At 40.3% G+C, this 20,695-nt stretch overlaps 1 protein-coding gene across 7 annotated transcripts in view; it reads right to left on the minus strand.

The window, feature by feature from the left end:
- The window catches only part of DOCK10 (dedicator of cytokinesis 10), a 227,671-nt gene that overhangs the window by 84,172 nt on the left and 122,804 nt on the right, over window positions 1–20,695 (minus strand). For all 7 annotated transcript variants that reach the window (XM_053919129.2, XM_045198211.2, XM_024563982.3 and 4 more), the window contains exons 4-7: window positions 10,549–10,631; window positions 4,141–4,213; window positions 3,751–3,873; window positions 3,358–3,492 (exon numbers count right to left, since the gene is read on the minus strand). In XM_053919129.2, the coding sequence (XP_053775104.1) occupies window positions 3,358–3,492; window positions 3,751–3,873; window positions 4,141–4,213; window positions 10,549–10,631 (414 nt within the window). The remainder of the gene's footprint in view (window positions 1–3,357; window positions 3,493–3,750; window positions 3,874–4,140; window positions 4,214–10,548; window positions 10,632–20,695) is intronic.

The following is a 20,695-nucleotide window of genomic DNA, read 5'->3' on the forward strand; positions in this document are numbered from 1 at the left end:
CGCACCTGGCCCTACTTCCCTTATGAAGTGGCTCCCCGAGCTGCACAAGGCATCTGAGCTTCCAGCCTTTGGTTAAGTGCGTGAGGATATTGTTTTGGGCTCCATATCCACCAGGTGCCAGATTCAGCACCAATCCCCATTCAAGCCTGTATAAAGTGACATCAGTCAATACCACTGTTGAAGTATGGACCCTAGGCAGATGGGATTCCTGGGCTATTCATTCTCTTCACAGTGGTAGGGCCTGGAGTGGATGGGTGGATGGATGGATGGATAGCTGGATGGACCACTAAATGAGTGAATAAATGAGAAGACTGACAAAACAAGGTAGACCTAACTAACCCTTAGTCCCAGATCAAAGCTGAAGAAGCAAACACCGAAAGGTCTGCTCCAGAATGGGGGTGCAGGGCTATAAAACAGATCTAATACTGTTTGATGATATTACAAAAAAGTGGAAAACTACTGTGTTTTACCAAGGTCCAGGAAACTTGGGTAAGAGTTTCTCTCTACTGGAGGTAACTCTTGAAAGGTATTTCTAAGAATTCGAAGGGTTATTCTTAGGAGAATACAATGATATAGAGTAGGCCTGAATGGTTGGCTCACTCGAGAGTCTGAGCTTGAACTCTCTAAAGATGCCGGAGAGTAGGCAGCACTCTCTGAGTCACAGTCTTTGTTCCTCTTTGCTCTTTATTCAAGGGAAACTGACAATGATCTTGACAAAACAGGTCTGACTCAGCCTATTATTCATTCGCTCTGTGCTTTTGTGTACTGTGTTTCATCTTTAGGCACAGTTTGTGCCGGAGGGCTTGCTGTAGCAGTGACTATGCTTGTACTACCTCATTCAGAATATGCTTTCCAGATGCGGCAACTTGTAAGTTAGAGAGTTATAGGCAAATGTGTTAAGAACTGGGACCTAGACATCAGGTGACAAGAAACCCAGATACCTAGTTTCCCAAAGTTATCTTAAGCTGGAAGCTCCTCCCTCTAAAAAGGTGACACATTCTTGATAAAGAGGAATATAAATGAAGGGACATAGAGCTGAACTCTTTAAAAGATATAATAAATGTTCTCAAATATTTGAATGATTATTTATGGGAAAATGAAGTAGGATTATTTAATTATGCTTTAACGTGCAATATCTACCTTGGGGAATCGTACCCACAGGCCCATGTTTTCTGTGCAGCACTCCAGCTGCCCCCAAAGAGCTCATGGTGTTCTGTGCGACTAGAGCATTCCATAGAGAGTACTACTTCTACTCCATTATAGCTCTTAGGCACTGTGTAATAGAGAGGAGCCTGCATCCCTCTCTGGTTATGACTTTGGTAGGGAATCCCCAATGCCTAAGCACAATGCCTAGCATGTCATAGCACTAAACACGTATTGAATGAACAAATGAGCACATTTAGGCAGAAATTTCAGGAAGGTAGATTAAGATTTTCTAGAAAGGCTTTTCCACAATGTAATGTCTATCTTTGGAAGTTGTGACCTTTGTAATTAATGGAAAGACTAGGGAAGGGAGGCTGAGTACACACGGTCTCCCAGACCCTATTCATACGTGAGCACATTTATTATAGTTTTGCAGGTGAGGAACCTGCGATTAGAGACTTTAGTAACGTACTCCAAAGCCCTCAGATGGTAAGTGGTAAAACTAGAATTTCAACACTGACCTGTACCCCTAGAAGACACTCTCTTTCCAAGGCACTGCTTAATCAGAGAATGGCACACCCTCTAAGAGGCTCCTACCATGGAAGGTCAGATGAGAGCGCTCAGGTGTGTGAACAACATAGAATTGCAGGATGTTTGAAAGAAGAAATTATGTATTATCTGTAGTTCTGCAAAATTCATGTATAACAAGGGCTGCAGTGATGCTTCCTCAAAGATGGTGACTCATTTGCTAGAGCAAGCTTGGAAGTCCAAACAGAAAAGAAAATAAGTTCTTCAGTCACTGTCTACAAAACGTAGTTATTGATCTTTAACCTATTGTTAAAGAAATATTTCTAAAGCCAGACAGACTCCTTTTAACCAGCAATAAAAAACTATCTCCACCCTCTATTAAATCCTTATTTCTTTCCATAGAGAAAGTTGTCATCTGCGTTTACATGCAATTATTTTCCACTTTTAGTGGAGTGTTCAGCAACCCAGTAAATTTTTTCCTTTTAAAGTTCAGCATTATTTCTGGAGGAATTCTAGATTTTAACAGACAGATTCCATCCAGGAATGTTCGAGGTTATTCCAGACTATTCTATCCAGGAATAGGTAGACCTAAGCGACTGAGAGAACGCCATTTTGCATCCATATTGTCAGGTGTCCCTGGTATTAATCCGAGGTGTAATCGCAGTTACATAGCGAGCTCTGTGAATGCCCATGGGAAAAAGAAGGAGCTGCTCCTTGTGGCCTGTGACCAGAAACAGAGTCCTCAACCTCTCAATAAATTAGTATCTTAAGGTGAAATTTGAGGTAAAATGGTAAAACACTTGATTTCTTCAACTTTTATGTAGAGGGAATAAGGATAGCTGCTTCATCAAGGTAGAAAGAATAAATGTCTTGAAATTAAGATGTCCAAATGCAGACTATGGAATTAATCTGCTGCCCTTTGCCACAGCGGTCCATCCAACTGAACACTAAGGACAGTAGTTCAAAGACCGAGAGGGTGCCGAACAGCATTGTCTGTTAAAGCGCTGTGTCTGTTTCTGAAATTAAACTCTTGGAAATCAATGTAATCCCTGTCTTTGAAGGAAACCTATTGTTAGAAGGAAGATGATGTATATGCACATTATGAATTTACTAACTCATACCTAATAATAAAGCTAATATTTATGAAGTGTGTTCTTTGAGCTATATGGTTTACTTGTTATCTTATTGAATTCTTTAGCTCAGTGGTTCTGCATACCACAGACACATGGGTGGTCACTTTCCTCATCTCCTTGACTATATCAGACTTGCTCTTGCCTCAGGACCTTTGCACTTGCTGTCCCTGCTCATTCTTCAGTCTCTAGATCGAATACTTTCTCTTCAAGTATGCTTTTCTCACTTCTGGAGAATTAATATCCTTTTCCACTCTCACCATTTGTTCCTTCAGCAACCCTGTTTATTTTCTTTATTTCAGATTTCACCACTGATTCTGTTCTGTTTATTTCTTTCTTTGCCTATTTTCTGTTTTTCTTCCTTTACTGAAAGTAGGTTTTGTGAAAGCAGGGATCAAGGTTTCCTTGTTCTCCACTGAACCCCTAGGGGTTAGATAATTCCTGGCTCACCTCAGATACTCCATAAATATTTCTGGAATAAATAACAGACTACTGGATAAACACACTCTTTGATTTAAAAAAAAAAACCCAAGAGGGAAAAGGGATTCCTACTCACCTGCAGCACACCTGTACAGGAATCCAAAAAGATGCAGCCTTTGGGTTCTTTGGATATTTTTTCATCTTTGTAAAAATTCATGATGTAGGAGCTATCGGGCAACTGAGTCAGCTGAAAGTAGCGCTTTTTGAATGACTAAACAAAGGAAAAGACACAGGAGTCAGCTCAGGTTGCAGTGTGCTACTACTCATGGAAACAAGCATGTTTTCTAATTCCATCAGGAGTGCGATTTCTGTAGGGCGCTGTTTCAGAGAAGAGCACAGTCCTTTCCCATAAATAAAATAAGACACTGAGCATAAACTCAATGCAAATGGCTCTCCTCTATGCTCTGACCAAAGGAGGGGGTGTCAAGAAAGGTGACAGAAACCAAGATGCGTCCTGAGGTCCCCTTACCCGAACAGTAATGGTATTGTTCACGGTGCTGTTGAAATTCCCCTTGTAGAGCCAGCCAGACTTGAAAACTCCAGAGCCTCCCGCTCCCCCACCGCCCTTGGAAGACGAGTGGGAGGTGGTATCCTGTACGAAAGGCATCATTTAGCGGGACTGCAATCTTTTGTGAATCCCACATCTTCACAGCACTTAAAAGCGAGCTCCCTTTTTCTCTCCTGACTCATCTCAAATAATCATGTTCAATTTCAAAACAAACGTGACTCATTTGGACTAAAAGCCCTCACACAAACAGTTACTGCAGCTTGATGAAAAACTGTTCAGAATGTGAAACACTTGAGTGAGAGACAGGGACTCATTATCCTCATGTTATTTCACTTTCAACTGTTAACTTACTTCATCCTTATCAGCGTCTTCATGGTCAACCTCAAAGGAATGTGAAGGAAGTTTCTCTGGTTTGTATTCTGCTCTGATATTAAAACAAACAAAGAAAAAAGGTTCTGATTTGTCATTTGAGACATGGCTTTCATTTATAGTTGTGCCGTAACAACTGTAACAAATAGTTGGGTAACAACTATTGTGTTTTCTAATAAAATAATGTAATCTTGGGAAGGTCCCACTTGCTTTGGAGGATTGACCTTCCCCTGCACTGTGACATCTTACTCCAGTAACTAAATCCCTATTTTAATCCACGGGGTTACTATTTACACAGATGTACACATTGCATGAGATGAAGGTGAGAAGGACCATTTTTAGGCTTTATATTTTCCTTCTTCCACATGTTGAAGTGGCATATGAAGCAGTGATGTTTTCATTACCTTCCTGTTTCACCTTTACATGACCTGCCCAAGGGCACAGAGCAGTCAGTTGAACCCCGTTCCAAAAACAAGCCTGTGCTTTGGCCACTAGGCTGCGCTGCTTTCCAGACCATGGTTTCCACATGAGTTTGCATCCCTGTGACTCATTGACAAGCATGTTCACGCTGTGCTTTTCCATGGTAGCACAGAAACACCTCTATGTCATAGCATCGCCAATCAGCACAGAGGAGCGAGAGCGTACACCTGGCTCTATAAATGGTAAATAAGACGAATAAGCTTTCCTGGGCTTGATTCGGTCTCATACCTCACAGTGGAATGGAAACTGGACAATACCATATCAGGTATTCCTTGATATCTAGCCAGAAATTTTGACATGTAGAATTTGCATGGCTTACTTTTTAAAAGATCATATATACTGTGTAGAAGCAACCTCAGAATCCGACTATTGAGAGCAAAAAGCCCAGTGGCACATTCGGTATTCCCTTCGCAGATGGTCTCCTATGTTGAAGGTATTCCAGAGAGCAACACTCGGCCAACTCCATTAGTCCCTAACCATGTTCTTGCTGACCTTATACTCATGAAATAAGTGCAGGCCAGTGAGTGTCAACTGAGATCATGCCAAGGGGGTGGGAGGTGAGTGAACGGGGCCATGCCTTTTCATTGCTGGCTTTTCTTAATTGTGAGTTTGCTTGATTAAATTCAATGGAAGTTGAGAGCTGTCTTAATTCTTGGAGTTCATTCTTCTTGCCACTAAATGATCGAGTGCCCAGACAGTACCTGTTACACAGAAGACCCGCAATAACAACACCCATAGACAAGAAAATAGATCCCCAAACCAAGGGCACTTGCGTTCCAAGGCCTTACAGAATAGATAGTTAAGCATAGACACACAAGACGGTTTCCCTGGGTGAAAGTGGCTGTGAAGAAAATTGAAGAGGGGAGGAGAGAAAGTGCGATCTAGGTGGGTGGCAGAGGCCAGATTTAGAAAAGGTGGTCACGGATGGCCACGCAAGCTGAGAGGCAGAAGAAGCTGGCCGTGTGATGATCCGGGGGAAGATCATTTGGGGCACAGCAAACAGTGACAGTACCAGTCCTGGGGAGGGACCAGGTTGGAGTGTCCAGGAGCGGAAGGCCGGGGGCTGGAGCACAGTCAGGGAGAGAGAGGGACAGGAGGTGAGGTCAGCCAAGCAAGGAAAGGCTCTAGATGGCGGACAGTGTTCAGACCATCGCCAAGCCATGTGGGCTGCAGAGGACTCTTCTTTCCCAGTCAGCCCTATTCTCATTGACCCACACGGCACAGCCTCCTCGCCTTCAAGTGGCCCTCATCACCACTCAGTCTCATGTCTGCAGGCCCCTGGGCAATGACTGTTCACTCTTTCACAGATCAGTAAAACATAAGCACCTCTGCCACTGAGTTTAACATTCTTCCCCCAGCAGCACTGTGGGGTCTGAGTCCTTGGGGTTCTGAAAAAAAAGGGCTCAACAGGGACCTTACTCTCTGATGTTCGAGCCCAAGTTAGTTGTCATTTCTAGGCGGTCTCATTTCTCATTTCTACACACAAATTACTTCCACCACCCACGGCAGGGGCGTGGGGATGCCTGAGTGTCCCATCAGTTACAGTTGTGAAGTCAGGGGCAAGTGGCTGACCCTCTCAGGGCCCGAGATCCCTTTACACGACAGGGGTGACAGTTGCCATTCTGTGGGATTATGTGTGTTAAGTGAGATGCTATACTTACGGTATCTAGCATGTCCTGGCTCACTGTTGACACCTGGCAAATGTTCTTTTATGTAAAAGAAATTCTGTTCTAGTGCAACCCACTCAAACTGGTTACATTTTATTGGTCTTCAGTCACAAAATACATTCTATAAAATTTTCTTCTTTATTTCAAACCAGCTGTAGTAAAACATTTAAATATGTCATATATCTTTGTATTTTACCCCATGGATTAATGAGCTCAGTGGCATCATACATATTTTTTGTTTCATGTATATTTCCTAAATTGAGATATAATCAACAGATAATATATTGGTTTTCGGTATACAACACGATGATTCTAAATTTGTATGTACTGCAAAATGGTCCCCACAGTAAGTCTAGTTAGCATCTGTCACCACACATAGTTGTGCCTTTTTCCCTTCTGATGAGGATTTTTAAGGTCTACTCTCGTAGTAACTTTCAGACATGCCACACTATGGTTGCCACGCTGTACATTGCATCCCCATGACATTTATTTTACAACTGGGAGTTTGTACCTTTTGGTCCTTTCACCCAGTTTGCCTCCCCCCACCTCCTGCCTCTAAGCACCATCAGTATGTTCTCTGTATCGATGAGCTTGTTTTGCTTGTTTGTTTTTAAACTCTACATGTAAGTGAGATCATATGGTGTCTGTCTTTCTCTGACTTATTTCACTTAGCATGATGCCCTTGAGAGCTTTCCTGTTGTTGCAAATGGCAAGATTTCACTCATTTTCTTTCTTTTTTCTAATGAAGGAACAGTATTCCATTCGCCCATCAATAGTTAGTTTTTATACCTTGGCTGTTGTAAATATTGCTGCAGTGAACATAGGGTGTATATACTTTTTCAAATCGGTGTTTTCATTTTCTTTGGGTAAATACCCAGAAGTGAAAATGCTGGCTGATATGGTAGTTCTATTTTAAATTTTTTGAGGAACCTCCACACTTGTTTCTATAGTCACTGCACCAATTGACATTCCCACCAATGGTGTATGAAGCTTCCCTTTTCTCCACATCCTCACCAACACTTGTTATTTCTTCTCTTTTTGGTGATGGCCATTCTGACGGGTGTGAGTTGATAGGTCATTGTGGCTTTGATTTTACTCTCCCTGCTGATTAGTGATGTTGAGCATCTTTTCATGTCCTGTTGGATATCTGTATGTCGTCTTTGGAGACATGTCTGTTCATAGCCTCTGCCTAGTTTTTATTAGATTGGTTGTTGAATTTTTTTCTGTTGATTTGTATGAGTTCTTTGTATGTTTTGCTGTTAACCACTTATCAGATATATGATTTGCAAATATTTTCTTCCACTCAAAGATTACCTTTTTCATTTTGTTGATAGTTTTCTTTGCTGTGCAGAAACTTATTAGTTTGATATAGTCCCACTTGTTTATTTTGCTTTTGTTGCCTGTGCTTTTGGTGTCAAATCCAAAGAAAAAACACAGTCTATGCTTTCTTCTAGGAGTTTTATGATTTTAGGTCTTACATTCAAGTCTTTAACTCATTCTGAGCTAATTTTTGTCTATGGTGCAAGATACTAGCTTAGTTTCTATAGTCTAATGAGCTATATATATGTATATGTGTGTGTATATATGTATATGTATATGTACACATACATATACATATATAGTTCATGATACACATACATACATATGTATATACATATCATATACATATATAGTTTCTTATTTTGTGGCCGTCTTAATCTTCCCCTTCTTGGTATCTACTTCCACTTCCTTTCAAGTAAGAAAAATTCTCAACAATATTTTGGTTACTATTGCCTTTCTTCTTATGAGAATTTTTTGCTTATGTTCTATGACAATTCCAGGTCAATAAGACCCTGTACCTACTAGAGGTACTTTCTCTATTTTTTTAATAGAAGAAAAATGCTACAAATCTTTTATCTATTTCCTTTTTCTGTATTATTTTTACTTTTATTGAATTTATTGGGGTGACATTAATTAATACAATTATATAGGTTTCGAGTGTACAATTCTACAATATATCATCTGTATATTGCAGCAATTTTCAACATTTTTAATTTCTTGGCATAGATAAAGTAATTACCAAAATTCTGCAGCACACCAAAAAATATATTTTTGCCAATCTGACAAAAAATAGGTGTAATTTAGATTCATTCACACTGTATGGTTACTGCTGTGTGGGCTGTTGTCATTTTTTAAATTTGAAAATCTAAGCCAGAGGTGGCAAACACAAGGCCCGTGGGCTGAATCCGGCCCTCTACCTTGTTTTATCTGGCCCGGCACCTTGTTTCTACCTGGCGGCAGTGCTGAGCTCCTTACTCCTAGTTAAGTAGTTAGACTTACACAGTCCTAAAATTACATTCAGCCCTTTGAAGGCAACCACAAGGCTGATGTGGCCCCCGGTGAAAATGAGTTTGACACCCCTGGTCTAAGGGAAAGAGATCAGTGCCCTTGACTAAATAGTCAGGTATTGCATGTCTTAAAAGTTCTTGTGGCACACAGGTTAAAAATCACTCCTATATTGAATTGTGTGCTCACCTCCCCCCATTCCACTTTCCCTCTGGTCATCACCATACTGGAGAGTGTGTCCATGCGTTTTTTAATTTGCTTAATTCCTTCCCCTTTTTCACCCAACCCCTAACCCTCTTCCCTTTGACAGCTGTCTTTATGGCATCATGAATATAAGAAAAGAAAAATAGTGTTTAGGGATAAAGCCAATAGAAATTTCAATAGACCTAAACAGAGTGGGAGGCATTTATTTGAAAGGCCAGCTACATACTGCTTTCTACACTCTCACTTCATATGCAGTGTTCCAAGTGCTTGGACACAGTTTCCAAGTTGTAACCACTTCTCCCAACTATTTTGAGAAAGAGGAAGTCTTGATGTGAAAAGAAAAATGCTTGCTTTTCAACTGTGCCTATGAAACACGTATGCTAACATCCAGACATTCTGAGTGCAGTTTAACTGCTCACGAAAGCCTGGCGTGCGACCGGACCTTCCCAACATGAAGTTGCCGAGGGCTATCTAGTAAGAGTGAGCTGAACCTAGTGGAACGTTCAGAGATTTGGTAAAAGTTAATGTTCACTGTTTGAAAAAGATCTGCTGTTTTGGAGGAATATTGGCTCTTCACAGTAATGCAACTCCAAAAGAAATGGCCTTTCTCTCTCTCTATTTCTGACTCTCTGTCTCTCTCTCTCCTGTTCTCACCCCTGCCATCCCTTTCTCCTGGAGGAGACCAAGTCATCTTGCAGAGAGGTGAACTGGATCCTGTCACACTCCTGGTTGCAACTTCCACAGGCTTCTCTGTTGCCAAGAGACTAAACTCCCAGCTCCTTTCCAGGGCCCACAAGGTCTCCTGGCCCAGTTTCCATAGTTTCACGTCACCTACTCTTTCCCGCTCCAGCCTCCCTGATTATCAGTCTGCTCAGGTGACCACACTCGTTCCCACCTCGGGACCTCTGCCTACTGTTCCCTCTGGGAACTCTTTCCCGAATGATAGTGCTGGCAGCCTCTGTGACTTCAGGTCTGAGCTCACACGCCACCTTCTCAGAGCCATTCTACAATTCCTTTTTCCAGCTCTGCATTCAGAAGCTCAGAGCAGCACTTTCAAGGGTCTGAGTCTGGAAAGATGGTTGGGGGGGGGGCAGGAAATCTCAGAAAGTGGTACCAGAATCTGAACCATGTGTCCATTAAAAAGTTAGATGCAACGTGTATCATCTCAATATTCCACTTGACGAAAGGATTAATAAAACCATCTCTTTTGATTATTTTACGTGTTTTTTCCTGGATTATTTGCATCATTTTAGTCTGATGATATGTGCTTTTCTTAAACACATGTCACTTCTGGGGAGGTTATTTAGTTTAATGATTTTTGATATCCCGGCCTGGAGATACATGGATCCAATGGCAAATCTGAACACCCTTTACAGAATATTGTCAGAAAAGCATTTTGGTCCAAATTGAACTTTTCTAACCCTCTGTATCTGCTATTGAGAGGACAGCTCACAGAAGAGTGGTCATGGGGTACTGTAAGGACTGTGTTCAACAATTAAACAAGAATATATTTGTATCTTACTCCCAATTTTGTCACTATACACACATTACATTGTAGAATAAAATATTGTATCATGACTCTTATTTTTAAATGTTGCAAAATATCCCTTGACACCAGATTAACACACATGTGTTCATCAACAAGGGCAGAACTTCAACAGAGCAGTATTTAATATATGGGAAATCCCAAGCTATACTCATAATAGTTTCTTACCGAGGTAACTGTCGAATGTCTCCAGAATATTGTTCATATTTGTAGTTTACCACGTACCACTGGGAACTATAAAATTTACAAGCCTTAAAGAAAGAAAAACAACAATAAACAATCACCATTTAAAAATTCAGCTGTCCTGGCAAAGGCACCATGAATACGGTTCTCCTGATCTCGGGGGTCACGTTAAGGGAGCTGCGCTAGTGATGTCAAGGTAGGGGACTTGCTCGTTCTCATCGTTTCACATTTTCCCGTGCAATGAAAACCTAACCTTCCCCAGACTCTCGGAGGAGGAACCGTTTAACGCATTCCTTCTGTTCTGCTTCATCAGGAGAGGCCTAATTTGATGGCTCTCTGAATTACACCACGGGCACGGTGTTCGCCTCAAGCGCCATCGTTTCTCAGCTCTCCTTGGCAACCCCTTCCGTCATTTAATAGTTCTTAGTAGTGAAAGATGTTGTTAGTTACATGTAATCCTTTCATCATAATGTCTTCTTGTTTTTGCACCAGTGACTTTCCTTCTTCTCTTTATATCAACCTCGCTTGATATAATGAAAAACAGACATCCGGTTTTCCATTTCCCCAGCTACCTAGTAAGGCCCAGCCTTCTCCATCATTGTTCATGGATTTTATAGAATTATGTGAAAAAAAAGAGGGCCAAATTTTTTTCTTTAAGAAACATAGGTTAACGGCACAAAAAAATTATCTCACAGTCCATAATGAATGATTTTGCAGCACTTCCTGACGGCAAATATTTATCAAACACCTACAATGCACTTAGCACTGGAACGACTGGGTTGGTAACAGGGGTTTCTCTGGATGGCTTTTAAGATTCCTTTTGATTCCAAAATTGCATGATTCTCAGGATTAAACTATTAGGATTAGAAACATACTTTGTCTTCTAGCATTTGTGGAAGTGCACGGAGCAATAAACTGAACACGATGTGAAGAATAAAGATCTGTGATTGTCTTTGAGACCAAGAAGGGGACGGGCAGCCTCTCTCTCTGTGGCAGCAATTGCTCAAGGTGCAAAAGGGTTGCAGACCGGAGAGCCCTGCCACTGCCTTTGCAGAAACAGAAAGTGGCAGGGAACGCCCAGGGGTGGTGCAGAAAGGTTGATGGGAAACACAGGGTGCAGGCACCTGGCTCAAGAAGCACAGAAAAGGCAGGAGGAGGGGAGCAGGGTGAGGAGGCCTCAGCCACACCGATTTCTCTGGCCTGGCGCTCTCTCAGTGCCATGGCTGTATTTGTTCAGGGAAACACCCACACACACACCAGGCACTGCGGGCGAAGCAGTGTGCGCGACTGGGACAAAGACAGGAGTAGGAGGATGACGGCAGAGGCCGCAGGAGAAAAGAAGAGTTTAAAACCGGAACAGCAGTGAGACAGACACACGTGGAAACACTGAAAGGGGATTAGGGAGATCTGTAATGTCTGGATGGAAGGAATGTGAACGAGACTAAATATTTTGCTAATATTAAATTTCTTAACTTGCCAATTCCTAAGCCGATTCCGCAGACTACATTTTTCTGGAAATAAGAGGAAAATGGAGCCCTGATATACCCCTTGGCTAAAAAGTTCCATCTTTGTTTAATATAAAGATGCTTGGAATTCAGGCAAGGAGCTTGTAGGCCCACAGTACCCCCAGCCGCGGAGACAGAATATTCATGATTAAATTTTTTCTCACCTACTCTCACTTTCCTTTCTCTGTGCCTTGCTGCAGTTCTCAAATGAAACAAAATATATTTTAAAATAGAAAACAAAAAGCATAAACCCACTCCCTTTTTGCACTCCCTGTCAATCTTTTCTTTTTTCTGGTACATAGTGTTATCTTGTTCCCAAGTATATATTTGAATTTAAATAGTTTTTTACTCACTTAACTGGCATATTCTAGAGATTTCTACAGTTGCTTTCTAAATTCCATACCACTTGAAAGTAGAATAAAATATCAAACCCTAATTGACTAACCCGGTCTCCTAGTTTTGGAGACCATTCATTCATTAATTCACGGAAGAAAACCTTATTGAGCCTTTCCTGTGTGCCTGGGGTTGTTCTCAGGGAGGGGACTCCAGCAGTGAGCAAGAGACTGAAATGTATTCCCTCTTGAAACTTCTGCCTTTGTGAAGAGATGGTTAATATTAATACATACAAAAAAATAAGTAAATTGTGCAATATGTTATCAAATGGTGCCATGAAAAATAAAGCAGAGGAGGGAAGGATAGAGCTGGGGAAAGGAGGTCAATTTAAATACAATGGTTAGGGTATTGCATTTGCCACTCGAACAAAGACTTAGAGAAGAGAATGGTCCTTGTGGCTACTTGAAATTTGTCCATGGTTGAAAAAAACATTTTAGAGTGTTTCTTCATGCATATAGTCCTCCCATCCTCCCCCAAGTCCCACCTATTATTTTTCTTAGGATACAATGCTCAAAGTATTTTAAAAATCCTTGATTAAAAAATTGCCAAACCTATGTATATTCTTTATAAGCAAAATGCAAATGGAAGGTACATCTAGAGCAAGAAGGAGCTACAGAGCTCCTTCTTGTTCTAGAGTTAGTACTCACTTCCAACATGATTTTGGTCAAATCAATTCATTTATTTGGATCTCAGAGATAGTAGCTATTGAATATTTAGGATGTTGGAATGTATTAGAAATTTCTGCACCATAATATCTATCTCTACCCTTTCTGATCTGGAGGTTTTAATGAAACAGTGATGCATTGCATTTATACTCATTGTCTTTTCTTGCTATGGATAGTATGTATGTATAGCCATGATAAACACGTATACATGTGCATATTACCTACAATATCCACAGTATGCCACAGGCTTCAGTGAATCTGAGAGGCGCTAATCCTGGATTCCAATGACCAAAAATGAATGTGGTACTTTCTTATATTAGCGTAATATATTAAATAACTACCTCTTTTGTTCTGGAGTGGCAAGGCCTTGTCAGATACTATACTACCAGGTGTTTTACATATAATCTTAATAAGCACTCGATGTGATTTTATTACTCCCATTTTATAGGTCACAGGGGCAAAGAGGCTCAGATCTTTGCCCAAGATCCTACCCATGACAGAAGGTTTCAAACTGGATTTGTCTGACTCTGAAAGTCCATTTGGCTTATTTATGAGTTCCATGATGATTGCAGACTTTTTTTTTTTTTTTCAGCAATCCAGACCATCATTCCAGATGTTTTTATGGCTCTTCTGCTTCTGTCTTGGAGTTAGATCGACCTGCTTTTGAATTTTGGTATTAGCTGTGTGATCTCAACTAAGTAACTTAGTATCTCTAAATTTCTTAATCGTCTAAATAATACCAACTTTAATAGGATCAAGTAACATGATTCATATAAAGCATTTAGCATAGGGTAAGTTCTTAACAAATACTTGCTTTAAAAAATCAGTTTTTCCAGAGTGTGACTCAATCTATAATTCACATTCACAATGGTTGATAATAACTTGTTTTTCTTGATTTTTAAAAGCATAATTCTGGAAAGACATATTAGCTCTGATTATCAAAGAGTCTTGTTTTAATCAAATCCTTTATGAATTTATGTGCTATATTTCATGTATCCGGTGGTGGGTGGATGAGAATTAGGGTTAGACTAGATGACCCTGTAGAATCCTTCTAAATCTGTGATTTCTCTGATCCCGAGAAAGCCAGTGAATTTTACAAAAACATAAATGTTTCTCTTACTTAGTTATGGCATTTTGGAAATGCTATGCATGGAAAATCATTCTCTATTCTTTGTCCCAGCCCACACAGTCACTGTAAGAAGATCATTAAGAACTATTCTAATTATGACTACAACTCCTCTTTGTCCAAAATCTAAGCTGCAACGACCTGTTGCAAATTCAAAGTCACAGGCTACAATTCTGCTTATTACCAGAAGGCAACAGCTCCAGTTTCCCCATACTAACTATCAATCCCACACTAGTTTCAGAAGTGGGGGTGGGTGGCACAGGGGGGAGTAATGGGGGGGTGGTGTGGGGACAACTGTAACTGAACAACATTAAAAAAAATACCAGCTCCTTTTATCCCTTTAAAATGGAGGCTCCCACAGTCTACTTCAAAGATGAAGTATGCTGAGCTAGTTAATTTTTCCAAATAGTAATGACCCAGTTCACATTTTATTCATGTATTGGTTGCTTGTTCAGCCTTTATACTAGCCACCTCTGCTGTGCTATGCATCAGCACAAAAAAGCTGAGCCAAGCCAACATAGTTCAAGGCATATGTGCCATTAGGATAGTGTTCATTCAACTGTATTGTGTTCATGAACTTCTTGAGGTTGCTAATTAAAATGCAGGTTGTAGGGTCCCACATGAATCCACTGACTCAGAATCTGTAGAGGAGAAGCCCCTTGGTCCTTGTCACTCTGTTTGCCTGTGAACCAAAAGCATGAGCGTCCTTGCTTCCTACAGTGAACTCAAGTAACTGTGATCACCTTCTGGCTTCCACTCAAGTAGACACAACCTTTCGAAAGAGCAAGGAACGTAACTGCAGCATGGTGTTTATTTATAGCAGATATTCAATGTGTATTTGTTAAGGGAATGAATTCCCTCTATCCCTTGTCCTCTAGAAGTTACTAAACAAGGCACCGTGGAAGTTCTAAAAATCTAAATATTTTAGAAAAGATTGAGTAACTGTAAAGAGCAGCAGAATGCTGTAAAGAAAATCTTTCATTTGTCCTCCTCCTTGTAGAGAATCGTCAGAATCGATTCAAATCATGTTACCTACCTCAGAGAGCAGTGTGGGTTTGGCAGCGTAATTGGTCCATCTCTGAAAAGGCCTGATTATTAGATTCTGGCTGCAGAGTAATAAGCAGGTAATAAATGGCTTTTTAGATGCAAAATTGTTTTTCTTTTTAGCTATACAGATTTGTTTAATTACATGGCTACTTTCTTGCCAGAAAGACTTATGCAACCACAAAAGGTGTTCATTTTGGCACTTTGTCACCATAGGGATTAATTTTGTACTTGTAAAATGATTGTGGTAATTTTCATAGTCGTGCTATTCTTTACAAAATTTAGGGAGTTAACTGTGGCTATTGGATGAATGTTGAAAATCTAGCATATGAAATTGGGTGAATTTAGGCAAATTGTGTATTGATAGGGTTGCTGAATAATTTATTGTCCACACCGAGACACTTCAGACTGAAAGGCGGTGCTGCTAACCAGGCCAACAGCCAGAACACAAGAGCAGTCCTGCAAACCCGGGCGTGTGGGCACACGATGCACTGATGTTTCAGAGAAAAAGGAAAAAGGCACTGAATTTTTTTTCTGTCATTGGATCATGTTATGTATTCCTTTAAAATTAATTTCCACAGTATAAAAATAAGTTAAAATGATTTTTTAAAAGTTACACTGCACTCTTGGGAGAGAAGTAAAAATAATGAGTTTGGACAAAATGATGTAACTATAGATATAACTCAGTTTCAGAAGTCTTGGTACAATGTTATTTAATGGATTTGGGTTTGATTTTTAAAAAAATATTACTTAGTATTAGATGGTGTTAGTATGTATATAAATAATGCAAGTACAATACAAAGTGGAATGGCATTTCAAATGCCAACCACAAGAAAAATCATTTTTAAAACTATTTTGTTACTTTGAATTATAGAGTAGCCTAATTTGTTTTCTTTGTTGATTCTAAATGGAAAATGAATAAAAACATTTGGTCTGTAACTTTTAGAATGTGCTGTATTAAGGCAATTGAACAGACTGTCAAATTAGACTTACATACATCACACCTGTGCCTGACCAGGTAATTTGTCAGGGCACGAATAGTGGGTGGTACTAAAACCCTTGGTAATATTATGAGCCAATCATTCTTTTCGTGTAAGGCATACAATCTGGGTTGTGATTCAATGCAATTGAAATGTCAGGTTCCAACTTAAAAGGGTTCTTTATTATTCTTGCCCTCCAGACTCTCTGACTTGCACTTCTGTGTCTTCATTCATTTACCACCAAACATCACAGGATCACTTTGATTGCGGAGAAGGGGAAGCCACTTTGGAACTGGAACAGCCTTGTATATTTAGAACCGAGGCTACTATTCCAGGGATTTGGGTGACTAGAAAATAAATTTCTTCAGGGTCATTAGTGTGCAACGCAAAATTGTTTTGTCTTCATCAGTGTTTTCCATGCAGATTTGATCCTAATGCCACTAAAAATAATGCATTTGAATTTACCTCAGCCAAGCTTTGTGTGTTTCTTATCTTTCATGTTGCACATTTAGCATAAAGAAAATTTGGTGATTCATTCTGTTCTGGCCATGTCAGAAATAAAATCACTACGTGTGTGTGTACGAATGACTAGGCCACATAGAGAACAATAACAAATTTTGATAACACTTTCCATTAAATCCTCAAAGTCATAAAATATAAGTGACTTATGAATTTACTTCTAAAAAGCACACACAAAATGAAAAGTCCCTTAGTCTCCAGTAAGGCCTTCATCAGTGAACTAAGAAAGATCCCCATTCTTCAAAAGTCAAAATCTTCTTATTCTCACTAATTTTATTAAGATAGGACTACAACTCTTTTTTTTAACTTTGGAGAGATTTTTAGTTGCATTTTCCCCAGTGTCTTCCAGTGATGTAACCTGTGCACGTAGCCCTGGCGTCATATGGAAGGCGCTAGTCCTGCAGTGAGAAAAACCATTCTCACTGTGCTCTGGCTTTAGGTTAACGAGTGCATTGGAATCACTCATTTGCCTCCCAATGACTCAGAATCATAAAAGAGCATTCATTTTGACTTTATTTATACATGCAAAAAACCCAGAATCACTTATTGAGAAACATTCTTATTTCCGGGAAAGTTTGAGTGCACGTTATTTTACATATTAGATCTAAATTTGTTGCATAAGTTACAAAGGCACTTTGGTTAAAAGATGACTTCTCAATGTACATAATATGCCATCCAGGGGAGGGAGGTGGGTTCAGCTGGGGTGGGGTGGAGGGTGGGGAGAAAAGGCATACAACTGTAATTGAATAACAATAAAAATTAAAAAAATAAAAAATAATAAAAAAAGAAAAAGCTGAGTTGGTGTAAATAAACTCAGACTTATGAAGTACCAATATATATATATATGCCATCCAAAATTAAACATAAAGGACATGACGTTCTTTTAATTGTAAAAGTAAGAAATGATATTCCGTGTGGGTTTTTTGTGTGTGTGTGTGTGAGCCACGATACATCTCATTCTAATTAGGTATATTTCTTTCAACAAAAATGGGCAGCATGAAATACATGTAAAATCATGGCCATTCCCTCTGTCCCCATAATTTTCTTTGCTATGTCTAGGACTCAAATTGTTTAATATTTATTTTACTTCTCAATATGATGCAGATTCTACCTTGATTACATACAATTTTCCCTTGAATTAGTTGAACGCCATTTGCCTGGGTCTAAATGGTGGAAGAGGAAGAAGAGGACAATTTCATTTTAATATTATACTCATCTGATTGTATTGTTTTTCATGTTTACAAAATTTTGCTTCTTTACCAGATTCAGCAATATTTTTATGTGCAATTTGGTAACCTACTGAACTATTTGTAACTTTGGAATGCATAGGTTATTCTGCCTGAAGAGTTCCAACATTACCTGGGGGTGTACTCTCAAAGTGCCTTGTAGGTAAAGGGACAGCAATATGCTAACACCTTGCTTGATGAAATCACATCCCATATCTCTTCAGGATTTAACCTACCGTAACCAGGCTGAGTTCACAGCTTCTGAAGGTGCTCTGTTTAACAAACACCAATGACTGAATTATGAACCAGTGAGCCCTTATCTTGACCCTTTTTTGGCATTTTATACCACGGACCCACGCTTGCTTTGATTCTTCTTTGATTCTGAGAAGTAAGTTTCTCCTTGTTTTCTACCTACCTCCTTGTCCACTCCATCTCCACTTCCTATCCAGGGCCCTCTTCCCCAGCCCCTGGAGAGGGAATGTAGCTCAGGGACCTGCCTCTCTCTTAACTCCAGCCCAGCCCTCATGGCGTTCCTGGGCAAGCTCTTCTAAGCTCAAGCTTCAACGTTCAAATCCAGAGCAATGGCCCACCCCTTCCTTCTCTATTTATGTCCCTCTTGGAAATCTCTCTGATGTTGGCCAGTGATATTAACTTGTTTGCTTCATCCGTCCCTGCTCAAGCAATCTTCATTTTCTTCGGAGCACCATACTTAAATTATCAGCACAGCTGTCTAGCTAATAGCCCAAGCCAGAAACGTGGGGATCACCACCAACGTATTCCTCTGCTTTCCTTTCTTCCCAGTCACCAACTCCTGTAAATTCTATCTTGTCAATAGCCCCTTACTGCCGCCACAATCACAAGCCATGTGTCAGTACAGGTCTTGAACTCGACTCTGTCCAACTCCTTCTCAGTTTTACTCACCCCCCACCCCCCACATGCCTACCAATCCATTCTCTGGTCTGCCTTTAGTTATTTTTTCTAACACAGGAACCTGACCTTGTTTCTCTATTTTACAGTCATTGTTTCAGGAGTACTTTTCAGATTGTATTACCAAAAATATGATCACCGGTCTGTTACTTTCTTCCTGATGGGGGGCTCCTTGCAGGCAAAGGATGTGCTACATCCATGCGGTTTCACCAGCTTACTAAGTGATAAATGTGGTTGGTGATGAGCCCAGTCCAATCTCTCACGCAGTGGGCAAGGCCCTCTGTTGCACAAACTTTATATATGATTCACTGCAGTAGTTTAAATCAGTGGGAGAGAACTTTTTGTGTAAAGAATTTCACACTTTGTAAAGATAAGTGAATTAACTCCACCCAGTTAAACTGGGAATAGCGGTTTCTGTGTTGTCTAACGGAGCCGCTGGTTTCATCCGCTGATGTTGCATTTACCTCTAGAACAAGGAAAAAAAACCAATCTGATAGTTAGGTAGAGGGTCAAGAGGAGAAATTTCAAGGCCTGAAAAGTGCGACTCTGACTTTCAGGATGCTTACTATTTACTTCAAACTTTGGAATTAACTTAGTTTACGATTACAATTTGCTGCGTGAAGGCAAACCCACAGAGCATTCATCACTGGCGTGCATCTGAGATTGTGTCCTCAGACTGCAAGGGTTCGCTCCAGGGACAACGGCAGACATCTCTGATACTCATGATAAGAAGTAACAATGAAGGTTCGGCTGTGAAAAGAAGGAAAGAATTTCTTTGATCTTTTGGGGTCTTTAATATCTCCTTTCTTTTCATCACCATCTGTCTTGATGAGCTGCACGTCAGGTTCACCTAATAGCTGATTCTGCTTTATTGAGCTGTTTGGAGACCCCTGGATCTTGGTGATCTCCGTCCCTGAGATTTTTCCTGGCATTTCTCCAGGATATTCTCAAGATACTTGGGGGCAAAGGGACAGAATTTCTCTGTGATCAAATATATTTGGGAAATATTTTAGGCCATGTTCCCTTTTAAGATGGCATCAATGGATGTTAGGAAGTTAAAGACTTTGAGTGTGCATGTGTGTGTGTGAGTGTGTGACACCTATGGACGTCCTGCGGACTTGGCTTCCCGCAGTGCATTTTGTGCTTTTGTGAAATGGGTGTCTGCTCTGATCTCAGCCGTTTGTTCTGCTGGGTTTTAGTGTGAACTTCCTATGCAAGCCCAGAGATTTCAACATTTATTGTGTCTGCTTTGAATCTAATTTGTAAATCCCATTCAGTCTTGGGTACTATCTTTTTATTTTTTCCACTATATTTTTTTCCCCTGCAGAATTCCATTATTTCTGGTCTAGAACCTCTGCTTAAAATCCGGACTTTTCCTTCCCCCGTACCCGAGTACTATCTGGATTAGGGCAGTACGTAACCATGTGAGTGTTTGTACAAATATAGATATAGATGCAGCTTCTATTTGCTAATGTTGCCATAACTCTTAAGTCCTTGAGTACTTTATCCTTTGATTTGGATTCTTGGATTCATGACTCCCTCCTCCCTCCTCATTACTCTTCTCCTGTAGCAGGATGATTTCCGGAAATTGCAGAGGGATTTGCTGGCAGAATAACTTGCCACCTTAGTACTTAGTCAGTATTTCTCTCAGCCATTCGACTGAAGTGGTCCCTAGACCCTTGTTCCCTCTCGGGCCACGGTATCATTCCAAATTCTCTGCTCTCTCATATTCTTTATTAAAAGAGAC

Source organism: Desmodus rotundus, chromosome 2 (genome assembly GCF_022682495.2).
Source record: "Desmodus rotundus isolate HL8 chromosome 2, HLdesRot8A.1, whole genome shotgun sequence".
Taxonomy (NCBI): domain Eukaryota; kingdom Metazoa; phylum Chordata; class Mammalia; order Chiroptera; family Phyllostomidae; genus Desmodus; species Desmodus rotundus.